The sequence below is a fragment of the Gossypium arboreum genome, chromosome 5 (genome assembly GCF_025698485.1).
Source record: "Gossypium arboreum isolate Shixiya-1 chromosome 5, ASM2569848v2, whole genome shotgun sequence".
In the NCBI taxonomy this organism is placed as follows: Eukaryota; Viridiplantae; Streptophyta; class Magnoliopsida; order Malvales; family Malvaceae; genus Gossypium; species Gossypium arboreum.
The window spans coordinates 13,694,707-13,716,651 of NC_069074.1; the positions used below are offsets into that span (position 1 = coordinate 13,694,707).

Consider the following 21,945-nt stretch of genomic DNA (forward strand, 5'->3'; position numbering starts at 1 on the left):
CCATTACCTCAGAAACTCATCATATGAAAGTTAGGTTTTGGGGTGACCGTGCTTGATACAATCACGAGTCAAAGTGTAAGTGGAGGTCCCAATCAGTGGTCGTGATGCGGTCATGAGTTCGAATATAACCGGGGGCCAGTTGACGGTAGTTATGCAGTCACTAGTTTAAGCTTTTTGGATACCCACAAATGATGATTTATATATACCATACATAAGATTGAGGTCATATTCATAAGGGAAAATGATGAGATTTTTCGATGTAATTAACGTAATTTTTTGCTCTATTTCCAGTCAGTCAGTATCATTAACATTTTATTTTTATCCGAAGGCTAACATCAAGACATAAGGGGGCTCTCAGGCGGAGAGCGGGTGTTCTGTCAAAGTAGAGGTCAAACTTGAGTCGGTATAACAATGGTTGTAGTTATTAATGAGTTGTTTAATAACGACAATCGTTGTCGTCCTCAAAGGAGTATAACTTTTACTCTAATGTCACAGCCATTTCCCACTTGAGAGTCCTCTTGTGTCCACAGTAGTGCCGACCTTCGGATAAGAAAGAAGGTTAAAGATATTAGCTGTGTGGAAATAGAGAAAAAAAAATTACATTGATTATAGCAAGAAGCCCCACAGTTTTTCCCTATGGTTATTCCTTCAAACTTCTGTATGGTATTTATAAGGCAACATCTCCAGGTATCCGAAAAGTTTAAGTTTGTGCTCGTATAACGAATGTTAACTGACTTTTCTGTTATACTCTGATTCATGATCTTATAACGACTGTTGATCGATACCTTTACATAGACTTCCACCCATGACCGTATAAAGCAAAATCACCTTGGAATTCGACTTCCACAGGATAAGTTTCTGAGATAATAGTTTTATTTTGGAAAGATATATGAAATGTGTTCGTCTCAAGGTGATATCGCATCATCGATGACTTAATAATACCAAAAACTGAAAATTTTATTGGCGACGAAAATTTTTAACACATCGCAGGACCAACATTTTCATCGAATATCTTCAAAATGTGCTTCAAATCTTATCCTGGATTCTCGAGATCAAGATACTCTTTTGGCAGACTTTAGTGGAAATGGTAAGAAAATTCGTTCAACTGAGCGAGCTTTCTTGCTGACATGATAGGAAAACAGGTCTAGCTAGATGCACTTTCCACTATATACAAGAATAAATGGAGTGAACTGCCCGAGATGTGGTGTAGACATCAGTGGCGCTTATTGGGTTGATGCCGAGGACAAACACGTTGCAGCACCACTTCTGGACCTATGCTGCTAGGGCGGTTGTTGTGGCCCCTTCTGAATAAGTTGCCTACTCCTCACCTCCATCAATAGCATATATGGCTTCCCGACGACTTTGAACCACGGCATGTGCTCCAAACAGACCGCCGTGTCTAATGAGAAAAAAAGGTTCGCGGATGGGTAAGAATTTCATCCTACGATCCCAAATGCTGAGTATTTCTTGTGGTAATCTCACCAATTTTCGTTGGTTTTCCCCGGGAGATCGAGCTTGTGTAGTGCTTCCATGTCTCGCAGTGGCAGCGAAATTTTTTGCCTCCACCCGAACTGTTGCATCACTTGATCTGATTATACATTTCTATTGTCATGTACACTATCAATAGAACATCCATGACCCACATACTCTGAAAGGCTAAAAATTTCAGCGGGATGCATTCTAGGATATCCGAATCGGTGCATAGTATCCATTCAAACTGCAGCGCACAATTGTAAATTTTGTTATGTACGGAATTTTAAATTACAAATCATTGTATAATTATTATAAGTTTGAAAAAAATCAATAACTAACCTCGATTTTTAAGTGTTGATCTAACAGCAATCGAATATTTTCGAGCTGCTCCGGTAGTCCCACGTAACTCGACTCATGGTTCCACTTATTCAAGCGATATATTAATTCAAACATATAATAAATAAACAACATTTATTATATTAACTACATATTATTGTCAAATGATTTTTACCTTGTCACAAATGGGAACGTATTAGGGACGTAAAAATAATAGTCGCCACCATGCCCATGACTATAGTAGGAGCAGGCAACCACCGATTGGCATCCACCTTATGTGTACCAATTTTGAGATTTATTAGGCATTAGAATGCCTCTGATTAGGCATTAGAATGCCTCTGATTGGGACGTAAAAAAGAATCCTCGGGCGTAATATTCTTTGATGACATTGGGCACGTTTGAAGGAAGTTCTTTGAAATTAGTTTACAATCACTTCATATCTATCCGACCACCTTGAAACTTGTTGGGCACTTTCCCCAAAAATGCATCTGAAAGGTCCTTTTTACCAGGAACAATCGTTGATCCCGAACGACTAGCCCATCCATCGATAAACTGAGTCGTAAAGCTACGTCCTCGAGTGCGATTGTACACTTGTCGCATGGAAGATGGAATGTGTGTGTCTCGAGTCTCCATATTTTCGTCAATCTGCTAATGAGTGTAGGATCCAGTTTGCAGCCCACGAGCATACGAGACACATATAAGAATCTCGCGTCTTGCAGATAACCATGAATTTTAGTGTCTGGGCTCTTTGACAAATTATGAATGAACCCCTCAAAAACACGATCATCCACCTATTTATATCGGCAAAATAAAATATTTTAATATATTTTAATAATTAAAAAACTTTAAATTTAACTTAATTGAAAAAATAAAATTTAAATTTCTTTTTATCATTATCGCTTGAGGAGCGAAAATGTGCTTGTCGTCGAAACGAATTAGGAAGCTTGTCATTCATGAAAAATTAATCGAAATGAATATGTGAAATAATTAAATAAAACTATGATATTTTTAAACAAAGTGTATAGGAAAATTTTGAACAAAAATCGAGAGAATTGAGAGTTTAGAGAAAACAGAAAGAGTTGGCTTTAAGTGAAAAGAATAAAAAATGACTTGGTATTTATAAGAAAAAAATTACCGTTGGCCATTTTAAAAATTTTTACTGTTGTTAACGTTTAAAAAGCTATTAGGGAGAATGATTGTTGATAGAAAGCACGCCCAACTGGACACGTTTTCACATACGCTCTCCAAAAATGATATATTTTCCTAAATTTTTTTTAAATGACTTAAAAGACTAAATAAAAAAAACCTTGATATTGGAGTTCCTATCAAAATTACTAACAAGTTTTAAAATTCTTCAATATATTTACCTAAATAAGTAAATTGAATTTTAAAATTTTGAAAACCTTGATATAAATAAAATCTCTCTTACAAAACCATCCTTCAAACACACTCTAAAAATGTATTAGAATTTTATTGATTTTTCAATAAAAATATTAATTTTTATGAGTTAAATTTTGTATTCAAATTTTCACTAGTTTAAATTTAGTATTTTGTATTTAATATTTATATTTTAATTTGACTTAATTTGATATATATATATATATATATTTATAAAATTATCAATTGATTCAAATAATTAACATTAATAACTATCCAATTAAATTATAAATGCGATTTTTTAGAAGCATTTTTTCTTTTCACCTTAATATGTTGATTAAGTCTTAAATCATTTGATACGGTTGTTATTGTAATAGTTAAAAATATGAGTTTAAATATATTTAAATATATTTTCTCATTTTAAATATTAAAGAACAACTTTTTTCTTCAAGTCATTTGTTTATTATCTTTTGTTTTGTTTAGCGGCAAACCTGTTTTTAAATTATCAAGCTCCAAATATTTTGCTATGAGCTCTGATTATGAGTTATTAAAAGGTAAAGTGATGAATAAAAATTCACAATTTTGGGGGCTGTTCTTAAAGGACCCAATAAATTATTAATTCGAATTAGATGATCTTTTTTAATTGATTGTTTTATCACATTGTGATATTTTACATCGTTGAATAGGCCCATGAAAAAACAATTAGATGATGACAAAATTATCAAAAATTGGGATTCCTTATTTCTGTTCAAGAGCGTATGAATAGTTCCATGATTTTGGCTTAACGATTGTTGAATCCTTGCATTGGAATAAATAGAATAAAATGGATTTTTATTGGTACGACCTGACCTATTATCAGAAATCAATTCTGAACCTGACGGATAATTTCTTTTTCTGATATTAAAAATATGAGATTTCATTAAGTCGATTCTTAGGATGTCTCGAATCAGACCATTTGTCTGTGCCAGCGTCTATGCTGGTTATCACCCGCCTTTTTCCTCTCATCTTTTGTGGGTATTTTTGTTGTCTTTACAAGTTGTGCTGGACAGACAACGGTGCTTATCGTTCGCTAAAACTCCACCGGCCACTAGTAATTTTTCTTGGAAATTGGATGGCTCTTTGTCAACTTCTTAATATGTTTCTGTTTTGAGAGTATTTTAAAATAATAAATGATTTCACGTATCGATTTAGATTCATGTTGTCTTAAATATTATATGTTTTTTCTTTGTTTTTCCATTGTTTAATAAGTCTTTAGTTTTTGAAGTTTTGATCTGTTATTGTAGCACGTTTTTTAGTTTTGCTTATGCTAATATTAGTTTTACAAGTGATTTTAAGGATGATTTTGTTGTCGTCCTCTCTAGTTTGGTTAATGCTCAATTCTTTTATCGATTTTTGCTCGCCGCTTTGGATCATCCAAGTTTGATTTTCTTATCGTATTAAGTGTTTGCGATCACTCTAGATACGTCGTACCTGAGTTGTGATAAAGCTAATTATCAACGTGTCATAATATTTTATCAATGTTGAGGCTAAATCCTTTATTGTATTGATGGAGCTTGTCATTTACTATCTACAACAAATATTTACTATTTTTTTCTTTGAATTATATGATTTTATTTATTAAATGAATTAATGAATTAAACTAAGTATTAAGGAAAAGCTTTATATATAAAGATAATAATTTCACGTCAATATGAATTTTTAATATTGAAAAATTATTTTAAGAAAAATTCATATCAAAGCAAGTAATTAACTATTTTAATTATTTCAACTAATGAATGATATAAAAATAAAAAGAGATAAGGTTAAATTCTCAATTTGAGCTATAGGAGGAGTATTTCTTTGTTTTGAGTTTTTCTTTTAACCATAAGTGAATTAGTCAAAAATTTAACCATATGGAGAGTGGTATATATATGAAATAGTGACAGAATGGAGGGTAGCCCAAAATCTGAAAACGCCGACCAGAGCAGAGCAGAGAGAGAACGAGCGAGAGAATGGGGAAGCCACTTGGATCAACAGGGGAATTCTTCAAGAGGAGGGACGAGTGGAGGAAGCATCCGATGCTCAGCAATCAGCTCCGCCACGCCACCCCTGGCCTAGGCATCGCCCTCGTTGCCTTTGGCATTTATCTGGTCGGGGAGCAGGTCTACAACAGGATTTATGCTCCTTCCTCCTCTCATCATCACCAACAACAATCTTCTTCTCACTCCCATTGAGATCAGGTCTTCCCTTTGTCCCCTTTCTATCGCTTCTGCGGTTTCCTTCCCTCTATCATTATACTTTGGGATTGAGATCAGGTCTACTCACTAGATTCGACTCGGATGCTCTACGGTTTGATAATCGAATTTGTTATCCAGATTTGGGTTTTTATCCTTTAGATGAAAGATCTATGCTTTTGCAATTTTTACATTTGATGGTGGATAAAAAAAAACGTTCTCTCAATTTTACGTTCTGGAACTAGCTATAATCGTTTTCTTTCTTAAAAAAAATCTTGTATTGATTTTGCTATTTATGTAAAATTTGAGCCATTTTCACCTCTTCACTTTGAATCTTAACCTAATTCAACCTATTCCATGTGTGAGAATTATGTGGTTCTTAAAATATTAGGGCATTAGGTTATTGCAATCATGTAAACCGGTTCATGGTTTTGAAACTTTGGAAATATATTAATGGCCAATACCACAGCGTAGGTGTTTTCTTCTTAGTTTATATTTCTGTCACCATTAGACAATGAGTTTGATGCTTACGTTTTGGGGTCTAGAGTGATTTTGGAATCTAAATAGGGGAATTCGTTGCTGCAACTGGTTGTCTGTTGGTAGTGTTACTTCTTCTAAAATTGTATAATTTGTGTAAGCTATATTGCATATTTAATTCACAGAAAGCTTTGTCTAATATGTTGTTTGCCATTGAAGGCATTGACACTAAACTTGTTCTTAAAAGCCACTGCTACTTTTCCCAGTGTTTGAAATGGCTGTTTAATCCATATTCCATGGATGGCTGATCTGGGATATCTGTTAGGGTTCTGTAAAGTTAGTATAAGAGTGAAATTATTATCATCCTAATTAAAATGATTAATTACACTGAAGCCTGTCAAACTTAGAATAATTTCATTTTCATCCCTGACCTTTCAAAATTTCACTTGTTGCAATTTTCATCTTGAACATTGAGTAGATGTGACAATGTTATCTTGTCATAATAAAATTTCATGTGCAATGGATGAAATTGCCCATGTTACTGCAATGTAGCACCACCTGTTTTTTCGGTTTTGAAAAATTAAAGTGGAAAATGTAAATTGTCTTATTTGCTGCTGTTTTTATTTTTATAGTTGGTCTTTAAATTGTTACTTTTTCCATCTCATAATTCTGTTAAGCTGTTATGTAGAGAATCAAATGTTATTATAATAGGACTCCTTGAAGTGTAACCCAAGTTATGCAGTGAGGGGAAGTAGGAAGAATAAAAGGAAAATCGAAGCAGTCCAAAAAAAAAAAAAAGACTGAGCAAAGCTAAAGTGATGTTAAATGGAAGTTAGAGCAAAAAAGAAAGTAGGCTTTAGTTTTTGTAGAGCCTCTAACCGTAGTGTCCAAGCCTAAAGTATCTAATTACTATTTATACTAGGTTTATGGCTGCTATTAATAGTTTATATTTACCTAAAACAATTTACCCTTTCAAAAAAGTTGATGCCAATAAAAAAGTTGTGTTTATTAGGTCTAAGGAGAATGCTAAAGGGGAATTGATGATCATGATAATCTTATTGAAGGTTCAGTTTCTTTTGTTTTGTTTTCTTTAATTCTTTTCCAATTTTTTGTTTTCTTTTTAAGATGTAAGCCGATGGTTATCAATATGTGATTGGATATTATTTATGGTTTTCTTTCATGATTGCAATATTAACACATTTTATTTAATTTATTTGTATTAAAAATGATTTGTTTTGGAAGTAAATTAGCAAATAACAATATTAATTTCAAAACTTCAAATGTGTTTCACAATATCTCCAAAACAACAAAATGTTTCATGTGGCATCACCCAAACACTATAAGATATTAGCTTCAAGTGGAATACTCTTCACAAAAGTTGTATTCTCCAGGAGCCTAGTTAACGAAACAAACAGAGCCTAATAACCAAGGAAATTTCATGTACCAAGGCTAACATTATCTTTGGCTGTGGCTTTTATTCCCGTGCTCTGCCCAACTTTCTACCAAATGGAATCATGTCAAATATGTTATTAGCTTTTATGATGTTTTGTTGAAACGGAACTAATTTTACATGTTGATGCCTTTTATATTTTTGTGCCAAGGCCTCGAGTTTTTGTTTTAGAACACTAGGTAGAGTTGGTGATATATCCAAAATGATAGCCAGAAGTGCTCTATTTTTTGAACTTTGCTTATATACTTTGTTTGCAAACTGATTTCCATCAGAAAATCAATATTGCAGGTAGATGCTCTATGGAAAGAACACAGTTTGGACATGGTCATGTTTCAGTTTCCCTCTATAGTTTGCTGTAATAAACTTCGTACTGACATAAAACGGACTTGCTTCAAGTTTGATTACTGAACCTTGTATTGGAGCTATGCTATGGATGCTTTATCTGTTTCCTCCTCATGTTGGTATGTTTAATGGACTCGTTAATGTCATATCATCTTTCTTTGAAGTTTATTTATCATATCTTTCGAACTTAAAAAATCTTATAGTAAGTGAATACCAGTCGAACTGCGTAGTTTGCTATGCTTAAAGAATACCGGAATCCACTTTCTTTTAGAAGCTTTACGTCCTTGGTAGAATATTGATCATTGATATTTTCTGCACGTCGCTGTTTTAATGTGGGTTAAACTGCATAGCAAGCGGTGGTTTGATTTGTTTACTAGTTTATATCCCACGTTAAGTTATTAAAGGCATTTTAAGGAAATATATGATACTGAAGAAAATATTTAAATTAAATAACACAAGGAAAAAGACTTGTGCATAAATAAAAATTGTGATGAACTATTAATGCGTTAAAATTAATCTAAATACATAATACTTTGTATTAGATCTATCGATTAAACAGGTTGGATTGATTAATTTTGAGTTGGATCATTTAAGTTAATATGAATTAAAATTTTTTAATCAATCTCGATTTTAGATCATTCCTCATTAATCTAGATTAGATAAACATAATAGTAAAAAATATATGTTTAAGAAACATGAAACGGATAATCGACATCCATAAAGACTGATCTCTCAACACACATGCAAAAGGGGCAGAAGCACAATTACCCTCCCCCGCCTTACGCCACTATTCAGAGTTTCCAACTATGACGTCATCCATGCATGAAAGATTGACAAGAACAATGTGAAGCTCAATCCCGTCTTTGTAACTTAACCATGTTTACGTGAAAAGTAATGGAGCCCATTACTGTAATCTTAACCGTATTTAAGTAAAACTAACGGAGCCCATTACTGTAATTTCAACCATATTTACGTAAAACTAACGGAGCCAATTACTGATTTTAACAGGTTAAAACTACTCATACAACGACCAGCACCGAAATCATTGAAAAACTGACCACTGTTTAATTAGACTTATCCGTCATTTCTCTTGGTATTATTAAATCTACCAAACCATTTTATGAAACAAAATATCAATAAAAGATAATCCACAATACCTAAAACATGGCAAATTTTATTGAGATAGCTCAACTACTGAACAAATCGGCGTCCGCGTTTACAAGTAATTTCCCCAGTAAATTATTAAAAAAAACGAAACAGCTTGCCGTTGACCATGTAGGTAGCTGCTCCACTCATCACAAGACCAATCCTTGTGAGAAATTATTATGCTAATTAATTCATCCACCGATTTTAGGCTGCTTTAGCTTTCTTGCAATAATTTTCAAGCCAATCCATTGTAACACTTTTTGGCCTTTCGAGGGGCAATCCTAGTGCTCGGTCCCATATTAGCTGTACCAACAGAAAACAACATATATAAACTGAAGCAACACCTGGTGATCCAAAAAAATGCAGATAAAAAATAGCAGCAAAACAAACCTGAGAGCAAATTCCAATACTCCTTGATACACCAAAAAGAACGGTATAGTATCTGCACATAAAGTTGGAAAAAAAAATTATCTTTTGGAAAATGAAGATTTACTAGATCAGTAACAGCTGTTCATGCTACTGAAAAAATGAAACGTGTTTATACTATCTGAAAGAAAAGCTTCAGATGGTACCTAGCTTCAGTTAAACCAAAATGGTTCAGCAGCACTCCACTGTGTGCATCAACATTGGGCCAAGGGTTTTTAACCTACAAGCATCCCAAAATTCCACAGTCCAATTTAACATAATAGAAATGATGAATCTCTTGTGCTAATCTATTCACGTTGAAGTTTTAGTTTAGTTGCCAAATAATAACCTAGTATTCAACAAAACAATATAAAATTGTAATTAAAATTCGCAACTCGTAACTTTTCTTGAAGAACCCATGTCTATCAAATATATGGATAAGGGCATGGAGGTATGGGAAAAAAAAAACTCATGGCAAACACATACCCATATCTAAATGTCACTTAAGTGACATAGGCTTTAATGACTACAGCGAAGAGACCATGAGGATTCCTACCTTTCCTTATCCTATTTCCCCAATTTTACCATTCATATCAAATAATAAACCAAGCTAGCAAGGATTTCAGATTCTATCCATCAAATATTAAATTTTACACGGTCTTCTGAACTTTACCACTGCACTCAATGTCATTCTTTTGTGATTTTTTAGAAAAGGCAACATCTGCAATTTCGTCAAAAGATTTCTGCTCAAACCTCAAAGAATGTAAATAAGAAATTACCTTGCCTAACTCAGTAAGAATAGGAGGCACCACTTCATAAAGCTGTGAAACCTGCAATGATGAAAATTATGTATCCTTAGCAATTAAGTAGAAGTGTAAACAGTGGAGGACAAATGACAATCATTAACATTCTCTCATTAAGGCATAAGTGAGAACCAGCTTGAACAGCGGATCATCAGGCAAGTGCTTTAAAGCAAACTCCCTTTGACACATGTATCTTGGATCAGTTTTACGCAATACTCCATGACCAAATCCTGGGACAACCTGCAAACGTAAAGTACATCAAATTAAGACATATAAGGCAATCGAATTGAGCTTCTAATAAGAACTGAAAACAAAATGTGCTATTGGGCATCCAAAGATGTTAAACCCAGCTTTTTAGCTCAACTCCAAAACTGAGGACCTTGAAAGGTAAAATGCAATCTCAAACAACAGTTTCAAAGGAAGGCAGCAAAAGAGCTCAAAACAAATAGAAATTTCTAAGCAACCAAAAGATGCTTATAAGCACTGAATCCCTTTCCTCCCGAGTTCAATAGGAGTATTAGATCAGATGCAACAAAACAAAATGATTATAATGAGGCAGGAACGAAATTTACACATCTATCAAGAGTTACAAACGTAAGGTGTCACTAGATAAGCAGGTGCTATAATAAATGTTCAAGGCATAAGAATTTTCATAAATAATAGCTAAACTAAATCTTATATTCAAATAAACTTCAGACGATACCTTTCCACCGTTCAGTGTTTTCCAGACATAGTCTTTCAGCTGTTCTTTGGATATGTTCTCTCCACATTCTTCTACCACAGATTTTATCCAAAGTAGCACTTCCTGCAATGAAACATGTAGCAACAATCACCAGGATGCAAACTTGTTCATAATTTTAGATTCAGAATCCCTACTACTCAGTGATGGTACATTAACCAAATTAAATGGGTAAAGATTATTATGATGGCAATAAAAAGAAATCAGGGGATGTCCATGCTCGTAGTTCATTGTTTTCTTCTAGGGAATTAGATGATCCCAAGCTGCAATAGTGGCTTTGCAAAGATCAACAGATTTAGAAAGTTCTGATTGAATTGGGAGTAGCAAGACACGCAAACTATATAAACATTTGAAGCAAGATATCTCTTTTTCTATGAGTAATGTAAGGCATGGAAAGCACCTAGGAACAACCAGACTCGAAAAAAGATGAATGAAAACCTATTGTAGGCCATGGTGACACATTACCTATTCATGCACTTTTTTCTATTAGTGAATGGCGGGAGGGATTTGAGACAGAATGAACCCATCTACAAGAATTTGGTAGAATCATATGATAGGAAGTCTATGAATAACTGATATCACTACTTTCTTCCAGTCAAGAACTTTTGGCTGCAGTAAACATTCAAATACAAGCAGTGACTAAATTTTAACCATTGGCTAAAAAGACTCCATAAAGTCAAACTCACTTGAAATTTAGAATCATTACCATCAGCTAAATACCTATAAAGCTTAAGGAAGTTATGGACCAAAGCTTAACACAAATAAGTTTTAGAAGCAAAAAAGCATATTGCTCTATATAACACGTAATATTTGCTAAAACCTAGTAATAGAAAATAAATTGCAATAATGATAGGAAACTCAATTAAGGAAGATCTAATACCTGATTAGCCAGACCATGAAGCGGCCCAGCTAACCCATTCAATGCAGCCGCAAAGGAAAGATAAGGATCTGAAAGTGCACTACCCACCTAAATACAGATCATCAATAAGAAAAATAAAAAACCAAGCATCAGTTAGATTGGCATAAGCTGGAAAATTTTCAATTTGTTTGATAACTTGAACAGATGACCTCGGTATGAGATGGTTATAACCAGAGATCAGAGATACTGAAAACTCATGGCAACTTAAAATAGTTATAACCATAACAATAACCATTTGTAACTTACCAAGTGACCGGTATGGGCACTAACATTTCCACCTTCATGATCACTGGAGCACAAAATTGAAACTGGATCAATATAGTGACACATTATTTGACCAAAAAGATGATGGATATTTTAGAAGATATCATACTGGTAAAATTAAAAGTAAAATACACAACTTAAATTCTGTATCTCATAAATCTTATGCTCTATAGAAGATTAACAAAAACAAACCTATGTATGGTGACATAAAGCCTCATAAGCTCATGCATTTGGTGACTGCTGAATCCCAACATGTGCGAAAAATTCCCCCCATAGTCCAATGAGTCATCCATGGGAATAAATTTTCCATCCTTGTACATCCTTCAAAACCAAAGAGAACACGATTTAAAAAACATAATTTTATGAAACAAGGATTACAAGGCAATGTAGCTGTGTGATCAGATGGGCCACCTAACATGTCAGTACAGTTGGTTCATAAGATTGAAATAGCATCCTTATTAGGGATGGCAAAAAAACCTGAAACCGACGGATTCCAACTCAATAGGGTAGGGTTTTTTCTCTCCTGAAATCAGGTTTGGGTTGGATCGGTTTAATTTTAAAAAAATAGTCTGGTTAGGTTTAGGATAAACACACCCACACCAGAGTATTTACAAAATTACCCCTCTTTAGGTTTTTATTTACAATTTAACCCCTTAAGTGATTTTAATACTAAAACTTTCTCGAGCCAGTGGCTACTGGCTACAGCCGCCTCTTTTTAAGCTTTAGTACCTTGAAACCCTAAAAATTCCCAACAATCCCTAAAATTATCAGTGATTTGATTTTTATTCTCCTTTGATCCTTTCGCCATATCTGTCTTCAGTATTCACCATCTCTGCAACAATCGACATCTGTTGGGGCTTGGGGGTTTTGTTTCTCCCTCCAAACCGACAGTGAAAGTAGGTTCTTTGCTTTGCATTCTCTTTTCAGTTTTTTTTGCATAAATTTCTTTGAATTTCTCAGGTGAATTTCTTTTATTTTTGTTCCTCTCATGAAGCCAACATTTTTGGGGTTAAGAAGTAGAGAGAAAGTTTTACTAACATTTTATTATATCGTTCATTGAACTTTGAATAATCTTGAGCTAGTTTCATTCTAAAACTTTGGATAATTTTCAAATGTTTGTAAAGCCACCACCCACAGACAACTTGAAATCCACATTATTTTTTGTCTAAGTTTCTTTGAGAAACTAGTGGCTGCCAGAAATAAAATGAAATAAATTTGGGACGGGTCAGTGTTGGTGTTGGGTTTTTTATAAAATTTCGGGGTCGGGACAGATTTATTCTTTTAATGCTGGGTTGGGTTGGAATTTCAGGGCAGGCAAAAATCCGCCCCGCCTGCCCCATTGCCATCCCTAATCCTTATTGATAGGCCAGGCCAAACTGAATTAAACAGACCGTCAGATCAACACATTGATGAAGGACCACTGCAGACGGTTAGTTACTTGGAATCACAAATTTATGCCAAGTGTTACAAACTCTTTCTATAAATTTGTTCGGTGTATTTTTAACAGAGATTTGAGTTATAGAATTTTTTTTGCTTTCAGATTTCCTGTCTACTCCCTCAGGTTAACTTGTTTCTCACTTTTCTCTATTTGCTGTTGTCTCCCTAAAGTTCCTAGACTCAATATTTTCTGTCTCTTTAACTCTTCTTGCTCTCCATCACTCAGAAGTACACAAACAAATTGCTGCAGGTTTTCGGAACACTAAAAGAAGATTTCACAAACAAAAGTCATCCAATAACTTATCTGTGCTATAGACAAGGTTTTATCATATATGTCACTAACCTTCTATAAACATACGAAGCTACCAATGGCACACGAGCTATCAAACTAAGAGCATCTTCATATGTCGGCTCCCAATACCTGAAAGCAAAGTAATATCACAAAGGATCCATGACCACAAGATAATTATGCCATCATAGTATAAATGCTTAGAAAGCCTTACTTTAACTTTGAAATCCCTTTCTCATATGCTTTCTGAAATGCACTTTGAACCTGAAAGATAAAAGTTGTTAACTCAGATACATGAAAAAGAGACTTAACAACACAAGCTTGAAATTGGATATGCCCTGTTTACGCCTACAGATGCCACTATAGATTTAAAACATAACATTAACGCTTGGAGGTACTTCTAAAAATGAAGCTACTTACATAAATAATGATAGGATAAAGAAGTCCATATCCTATAAAGTCTATAATGCATAGGAGAGAATAAGGAAAAAAAAGAAAAAGGAAAGGAAATGATAGCACCAGAACAGCAAATATAGACATCTACTAGAGCAACTCAAAAACGTAACCATAAAGATTATCAAGTTAATTCTCAGATGCTATCTAGTTATTAGAAAGAGGTTTTCCGATTACCAAGAGATGAGAACTGAGAGCATAAAATAACAATTTGTGGTTTAAAGAATACAAAAAGGGATCTTCAAATATATAGTAGTTTAAAGCCAGGTAATCAGTCTTAAAATACTAAAATTGAATGCATTTAAACTCCAGAGCAACCTTGCCATTTGCTAGTTAACTTTTGAAGAACAACAGCTACTGTCAAAATTGTATCTTATCATGAAACTGAAGAACACAGAACATCAACGTTTACAACTAAAACCAAATGCATGATTAAGCATAGCAACCTGGAGTGCCATAACACCAGTTGCAAATTGAGTCATTGGATGAGCTGAAACAGGTAGAGCATCAATGGCCTTGAAAACGTAATCTATAACCAAACAGAGAAATCCAAGTAAGAATTGCACAGCTTGAACCAAGTGAGAGGTAAAAGTTGTTTAAGGTTTACACTTGCAAGGAATAATCCAGAAGCTACAAACCTGGAACAACAGCACGGTCACGCAATTCCTGAGATAAAGCATCAACCTGAGCTTTGCTTGGCACCTGAGGCGGAGGAGGAAAAGGGCACGTCATCAACCACTACAGGCCAAAATAGGTATCCAGTTATTATTAGAACCTCATACACAATTACACACCTTTCCAGTCAAAAGAAGCCATAAAAGACCCTCAGGTAAAGGCTCTCCATCAGGCTTTGCAGCTGGTAATAGTTTTTGACATTCGGGAATTGACAAGCCCCTAAAGCGAATTCCCTGGAAAAAGAAAAACACCTTTCAGATCTACCAAATAAATGTCACTTTATCTTCCAGTAATTATAGTAACTTAGCACAATAGTCTGGTCAAAACGCTGTTTCTAATGGTAAGTGAGTGAACCATACCTCATCTGGGTCAAGTAATGAGGTTTCCCAAAGCAACCCTGTCATTCCTCTCATTCCACCAATGACCTTTCAAACACAGTGCAGAAATCAGCTAATGAGAAAACCAAACATATACTCACAAGCCATTCAAAATTTTCCAACTTTGAATTGAGAAACAAAACACAAAAGAAATTTTCACTAGTAAAACACTAGAAACATATAATATGTTTTACCATATCAACAGTAATATTCCCAAGTTGCACTTTTCCATGTTCTGCCCTCAGTTTCTTCAGGCGCTCCTGGAAAATACTAAGAAGCCATTTAGTGAAGGCAATTTTGATACAAGCTATGATCTTGCATATGATCATTGGCAGAATCACACAGATGATAGATTATACACTAGCTGGATAAACTTGTGAGGATTAAAAGTTAACAATGAGCCTCTTCAACAACTTATCAGTGGAGTGGCATAGATAAAAAGTGGTTATAAATTAAGCAGCACTGGCTAAAATAGTAACTACATCTGCAGCTATCCCTTAAGGACAAATGGAACCCCATTGAGACAAATAAGACAAACCTGTTGTTCAGGAATCAATTCCTTCAACTGCGAATGAAGATCCTGCAATGACCCCAAATAAGTTAATTTACAAATATAAGCAAGGGTGAATACAAGTAAAAGCTAAAAAGACCAAATGGGAAAACCAAGTAGCAAATGAACCATTTTGAAGTCCAAATATATAACTAAATAGTAATGCAAATAAAAGATTGTCACTTTCAGGCTAGGATTTAAATACAGCGACAAGGTGTCATTGTGGCCACTATTTGGCGGTTTCGGCTCTTCCTGTGACCAACATTCATCAGAATTGGGTTGTGATAAGTTAACAATCAATAGCTTTAAGCTCATGACTGTGAACTAAATAGTAAATAGATTCAATTTACAATTCGTGAATAGTTTTTGGGTAAATAAAATATCCTAGTATGCATAAATGATTTTAAAAATCATTAATAAAGAATTTTTTAAATTATAATTACTGTGCATTATAATAAGATGTGCAAAATCTTTCACAACAGCAATAATTGAAATGGCCGTAATAGCATCCACTATATTACAGGTAAACTCGACATGACCAAAACTTTACGCGTGTTAAGTGAAGCCCACTATCATATGCCAAACAGACGGTGCTACTGCAACATACAAGTGTATACTGCTGATCCAACGTAGGAGTTTCTTCTTTTCAGAGAATAGCGTGTCTTTCATGTACAACTTATACAAGAATTTTCAAAAAGAAAAAAAAAAGTAGGAAGAGAATAGATAACTCACAAGATCGGAAGAGGACTGCATTTGAAGCCATCTAACAGAGTTGCTGAGACTGGAATGCTGTTTCTGCAGCACAAATAAATTCAATATATAAGACCTTACGCACACAGCCTACTAGGGAAAAAAAGGTATATGGTAAATCAGAGTCACATCGAACTTACAACACGTGACCTTAGCCTGGATAGCGCTGATACTCCCTTCAAAAACACCATCGCGCACTGCAAAAAAAAAAAAAAGTAAATAAATAAAATAGAAAACTCGAGCATAGCGACGGTTATTGGATATTCATTAGGTTAGGTACTAATTGATTTCCGATTATTTGTCAAAAGTAAAAGAATCAATAATAACTAAATAAAGAAAAATATACAAAATAGAATGTGTATCTATATGATCAAAAACTTGTTCTGTAAAATATAGCACCTCCGGTAACAAATGTTACGCTCTACAAAGATCTATGAATAGCAATTAAATACAACAACAACTCAAAGGCAGAAGAAACGGAGATGATACAGAATTAGCTGGTAATTACAGTACTTAAAAGAGTAAACAACAAACAAATCAAACAGAACAGGGTAATCGAATGAATATTGAAGTTATGAGAAGGAAGCGTACCCGGTCAGAGAAATACTGCAGAGAGGGGAAAGTGATATGCGCAAATTTTGTAGATCTTTTTCGCTTTTTGCTTTGTATTTTCAATTCCGTGAATTTATTCGGTGTTTTCTTATTCTTTTTTGGCCCAAAGACCTCATGTGTTTATCGAATTCCATTTGTACCCTCCTTAGGCCCTTGTTGGGTAGTTGTCCGGAATGGCTGCTCAAGAAACCAAATGGTCAACACATTACAGCCATTTTCGGTTTTTCTAGAAAATTGTAACTTGAAATACCAAAAGAGTAAACTACAAAAATAGTCACTTTTGTTTACTTCATATTATATTTTAGTCATTTATGTTTGAAATGTTACGTTTTAGTCACTTATGTTATCATTTTGTTACGAAGTGGTCACTCTATCGTTAAGGTCTGTTACCTCCCTAACGGCGGTCCTACGTGGCAGTCCAAATGAGTTTTAAATACCTACTTGGATGTTTAGTTGTTGGGACAAAAATAGGTTTTTAATTAAATAAATTTAATTTGGACTGTCACATAGGACATCCAAATTGGCATTTAAAATCCATTTAGACTGCCACGTAGGACCGTCGTTAGAGAGGTAATGGAGCTTAACCGTAAAGTGACTATTTCGTAACAAAACGATAACATAAGTGACTAAAAAAAACATTTTAAACATAAGTGACTAAAATGTAATGTGAAGCAAACAAAGTGACTATTTTTGTAGTTTACCCATATCAAAATTATTAAACAGAATTTTTAGATTGTACTAAATATTGCACATCCAACGGGTAAAATGAAAAGGTGTATATATTATACTTTTTGAAATTTAAGTTATAAATTATGTGAAATTTTAAAGTATATTGGTTTAATTATTTATTTATACTATTTTATAGAGTAAAATTTTGAAGGTTAAAATCGCTCTAAACTCTTATACGCTTTAAATTTTTAGAATTTAGTTTTTTACTTTTATTTTCGTGAATGTAACCTTTTATTTTTCAAATTTAAGTTTAAATCTAATTGTTATCACCGTTGAAATTCTTTTATGAAATTTTTGGTGAGATATTTTGAAATTTAGAAGAAAATAATATTTACTTTATAACCATGTAACAATAATGTTGAAAATATTAATTGTGATTTTTTCTTGAACAAGCATATTCAAAATGGTCATGATAAGATAAATTTTTAGTTAGAATACTCTTGTGGAGAAAAATTGATGTCAACATTTTAATTGGAATAGTTAACAATATTAACTATTTATATTAATTAATGACATTATAAAAGTAGAAAGACTGAATTATGTTAAAAATTAAAATATATAGATTAAATATCAAGTTTTAACATAGTTTATGAGCCAAATTAAAATTTGACCATTGTTTTATAATGTAAACAAAAGACACCAAAACGTAAAAGAAATGGAAAGCCATATGTCAATATCTAAGACTTTGGTGTATTGAAATTATATATAGTCACATAATCTTTTAATCAAGAAGTTAATGTAATAACCAAATTATATTAAAAATTAAATGATAGAGATTAAATCTCAAAATCTAAGCATGTTAGAGGGATCAAAATTGATATTTAATATTTTTAAAAATGTAAAAAAGAAAAAAGAAAAAAAAGAGAAAACATGTGGTTGAGAATGCTATGTCTCAACTAAACCTATTCATAAGTCAAGCCACCCACTTAGTTTTGAAGGCTCACCTAAAAGGTGAGAGAGTTTGAACAAAAATATAGATCCGAAAAATAGATTTGGACAAAAAAATAATGTCTATTTTCTAAACGCGTCAGGGCTTAGGTAAAATTTTTGGCTTGGGCTCGACTCGACCCAAATTTACCTAAAAAAAATTCATTGTTGTTGTAATATCCTGAATTAGGGCTTAATCGGAATAGTGGTTCGTGACCACAAATCCGAGATAGAAATAATTATTTTACAATGATTTTGATGTTTATGATATGATTGCATGATTGTGTGAAAATTTCGTGATGAAATTCTATGCCTAAAGTGCTTAAATTGAAAGTAGGGACTAAATCGAATAAGTTACAAAACTTGCATTCTAGAAGTTTTTAGTATGAAATTGTTTTGGAATATTAATGAGGAGGTCTTAAATAGAAATTTGACCAATTTTAAGTTCATGGACAAAATTAGGACATGGAAGGAATTTTTGGAAAGTTTAGTAGTAAGGGTATTTTGGTCATTTAGTTATTAAAATGGATTAAAAACAAAATTAAAAGCCAATTTTTGTCCATCCTCTTCATTAGGCCGAAATTTCAAGGGTTATCCATAGCTAGGGTTTGTTTCAAGCTTCCAAGCTCCATAGTAAGTGATTCCAAGTCCCGTTTTTAATGTTCTTTACGTTTTTGGAATCCCGGTAGCTCGATTAAGCTTATGCTAGCAATAATTCAACCTAGGGTTTATATTTGGAAAAATACCCATAGGTGAAATTTGTGTATTTTGATGTTTTATGATAGAATATGGGGTTTTAAATTATGTTAGACAACTTGTGCTACTCGGTTTTTAGTGAAAACAAGTAAAAGGGCTTAATCCAAAAAAATACCTAATAGTCACAAGTATATGTTAGAGAGAGAATTTGATGTTGCCATAGAAGGAAAAGTGATCAGCATGTTATAAAACATAAGAATAAGGAATAAAGTTTAATTCCGAGCCTAGGGCAAAAGTGTAATTATGCAAAAGTTTAGGGCAAAAGTGTAATTTTTCCAAAGTTCGTATTAAATGCTGTTTTGATGAATGTATGTATTAAATAAGATTAATTTGGCATCATAGATCAAGAGAAACGAGATTCAAGTCGCGATTGAGGAAAAGAAAATATTGTGGACCAAATTGCAAAATCTTTATATTTTGGTACCAAGGTAAGTTCGTGTGTAAATAATATAGCATAATTGTTATTTTTAAGTTATTGATGTTAATTATATGATACGCTGATTTTTAATCGTGAAATATTATGCTTTGTGTTTAATGTTGAGTAATATGCAAATCATGTTTACTACTTGATAAATATGAATTGCTACCGAGTATCGGTTCCGATATTCCATGGAAGACGACAAATGTGAGATCGAGGGAAAAAGCCCGTTTGAACCTTAGGAATAGATTAGGATACAAGTGACATGTCACTAGGATGGTTGAGCATCCGAACTCATTGAGTTGAGTCCGAGTTCACCTATGGATGCGAATGTCCGAACTCGTTGAGTTGAGTCCGAGTTCGTGAGATGTAACTAGGCATCTGAACTCGTTGAGTTGAGTCCGAGTTCATTTATGGATGCGAACGCCCGAGCTCGTTGAGTTGAGTCCGAGTTCACTTAGGGGCGGGTTACATGATTTCTTGATTACATATGTGGCACTTATGTGCAAATTATCCATGTATCCGAGTTATATTTCGATGTGTTCAACGGGTGAAATTTCTAGTTTAATGGAAGAGCACTTAAGATATAAGTGACGTTTTGGGTAAGTGTTGTGAAATGGACACTTTGGACAGGTATGTTCTTAACCCTCGGGTTGAAAATAGATACAACAACGATAAGGTGGTAAGATGATGAATGATGTTTAAAGATGTGATATATGTTTTGGTGGTACCATGCTAAAGTTGTTTGGTATATTTGTATTATTATGTTACTTATTATTTACATATGAACTTACTAAGCATTTATGCTTACTCCTTCCTTTTTATTCACTGTAGTTTTGAACAAGCCGGCTCAGGAATCGGGACAGGTCGAAAGTTCGATCACACTATCCAAAGGACTTTTATCTTGGTAAATGGCTTGTACAACTACTTAAGTATGACATGTATAACAATATACCTATTTTGTGTAAATAATTTTATGATATGGCCATGTTTGGTTGAGAAAATGTTTGATATTGATAAGTCATGGTGATGGCTAATTTAGGTCATGTTTGATATCATGGAAGTTTAACAGGTTATCTAGTTCATAAAAATTTATGGAAAGATGAAACTTGCCTTAAAATAGAATATTGCTGTAGCAATGACATAAATTTGAAAAATCACTAAAAATAGTATAAATAGAACTAAATGATGAGTAAGTTATGAAATTGAAGCTTAATGAGTCTATTTTCATATGGATTGAACAAAACAGGAATATAAATTATATTTTATGAGATATTTAAACTTTTACGAAACAGGGCCAGAGTGATTTCTGGATCCCCTGTTCTGACTTTAAAAATTCATAATAAATTTTACTAAAATAATTATAAGTTTTTATTTATATGTACAGATTCCTTATTGAGTCTAGTTTTAATAGAAATAAACCTCATAGTCATTGAAATTTTGTATAGAGATATATCTGATTCGTAATACACAGAGGTCAGAGCAGTCGAACCCTGAAACAGGGGATACTTTAATTAATAAACTGTACTAATTGGCCCAATAAAAAATTCTAGAAAAAAATTAGTAAATATATATATGAGTCTAGATTCAGGAAAAATTTACGGATCTTGATTTCGAGGTTCGTAACTCGAGATATAATTTTTCTTGTAACTGTGACGCGAGTAGCTAGAAAGCTGTGAATGTAGAAACAAATGATTTGAAGTTCTTAAATTGATAAATTATGTTCGGTAACCCCTCAAGCTCGACTCCGGTGATGGTCTCGGGCGTGGGGGCGTTACAGTTGTTTTGTTGCTATTTGCTGTTATTTTGTTGTTGTCTTTTGCGATTTTGATGTTATTTTGCTGCCGTTTTACTATTATATTACTACTATTTTGTTGTTATTGTGCATTCACTTGCTAAGTCATAACTATCTTAGGGCCAGTTCTGCATTGCTTTTCAAAAGCACTTCTGGCTCTAAAAGTACTTTTGAAGAAAAGTCATGCGTAATGTTTCTTTTGGTGAAATTTGTAGCTTTTGAAGTGCTTTTCA

The 21,945-nt window shown here is 33.5% G+C and overlaps 2 protein-coding genes across 2 annotated transcripts; one reads left to right on the forward strand and one right to left on the reverse strand.

Annotated features, from left to right (window-relative positions):
- The first annotated feature begins 5,087 nt into the window (after positions 1 to 5,087).
- On the forward strand, positions 5,088 to 7,985 carry LOC108450120 (NADH dehydrogenase [ubiquinone] 1 beta subcomplex subunit 3-B). Its single transcript, XM_017747597.2, has 2 exons — positions 5,088 to 5,405; positions 7,615 to 7,985. Exon 1 carries the CDS (start codon positions 5,178 to 5,180, stop codon positions 5,397 to 5,399), a length of 222 nt encoding a protein of 73 aa, XP_017603086.1. The 5' UTR covers positions 5,088 to 5,177; the 3' UTR covers positions 5,400 to 5,405; positions 7,615 to 7,985.
- Positions 7,986 to 8,731: 746 nt separating this feature from the next.
- LOC108453498 (citrate synthase, mitochondrial) lies at positions 8,732 to 17,265 on the reverse strand. The gene is made up of 20 exons (XM_053028195.1): positions 17,067 to 17,265; positions 16,616 to 16,672; positions 16,458 to 16,520; positions 15,714 to 15,755; positions 15,370 to 15,435; positions 15,158 to 15,223; positions 14,918 to 15,031; positions 14,762 to 14,825; positions 14,570 to 14,652; positions 13,885 to 13,934; positions 13,725 to 13,802; positions 12,137 to 12,265; positions 11,927 to 11,969; positions 11,642 to 11,728; positions 10,726 to 10,827; positions 10,155 to 10,262; positions 9,999 to 10,049; positions 9,387 to 9,460; positions 9,205 to 9,256; positions 8,732 to 9,117 (listed from the first exon to the last, which is right to left on the reverse strand). Exons 2-20 carry the CDS (start codon positions 16,664 to 16,666, stop codon positions 9,019 to 9,021), a joined length of 1,422 nt encoding a protein of 473 aa, XP_052884155.1. The 5' UTR covers positions 16,667 to 16,672; positions 17,067 to 17,265; the 3' UTR covers positions 8,732 to 9,018.
- Between the last annotated feature and the right edge of the window lie 4,680 nt (positions 17,266 to 21,945).

Coding starts and splice junctions, on each gene's coding strand:
- LOC108450120 (XM_017747597.2), top strand. CDS start 5,178: ATGGGGAAGCCACTTGGATCAACAGGGGAATTCTTCAAGAGGAGGGAC.
- LOC108453498 (XM_053028195.1), bottom strand. CDS start 16,666: ATGGTGTTTTTGAAGGGAGTATCAGCGCTATCCAGGCTAAGGTCACGT. Junction 13,935..14,569: donor CTGGTGTTATGGCACTCCAG/GTTGCTATGCTT, acceptor TTTATCTTTCAG/GTTCAAAGTGCATTTCAGAA. Junction 9,461..9,998: donor TTCTTACTGAGTTAGGCAAG/GTAATTTCTTAT, acceptor GGATGCTTGTAG/GTTAAAAACCCTTGGCCCAA.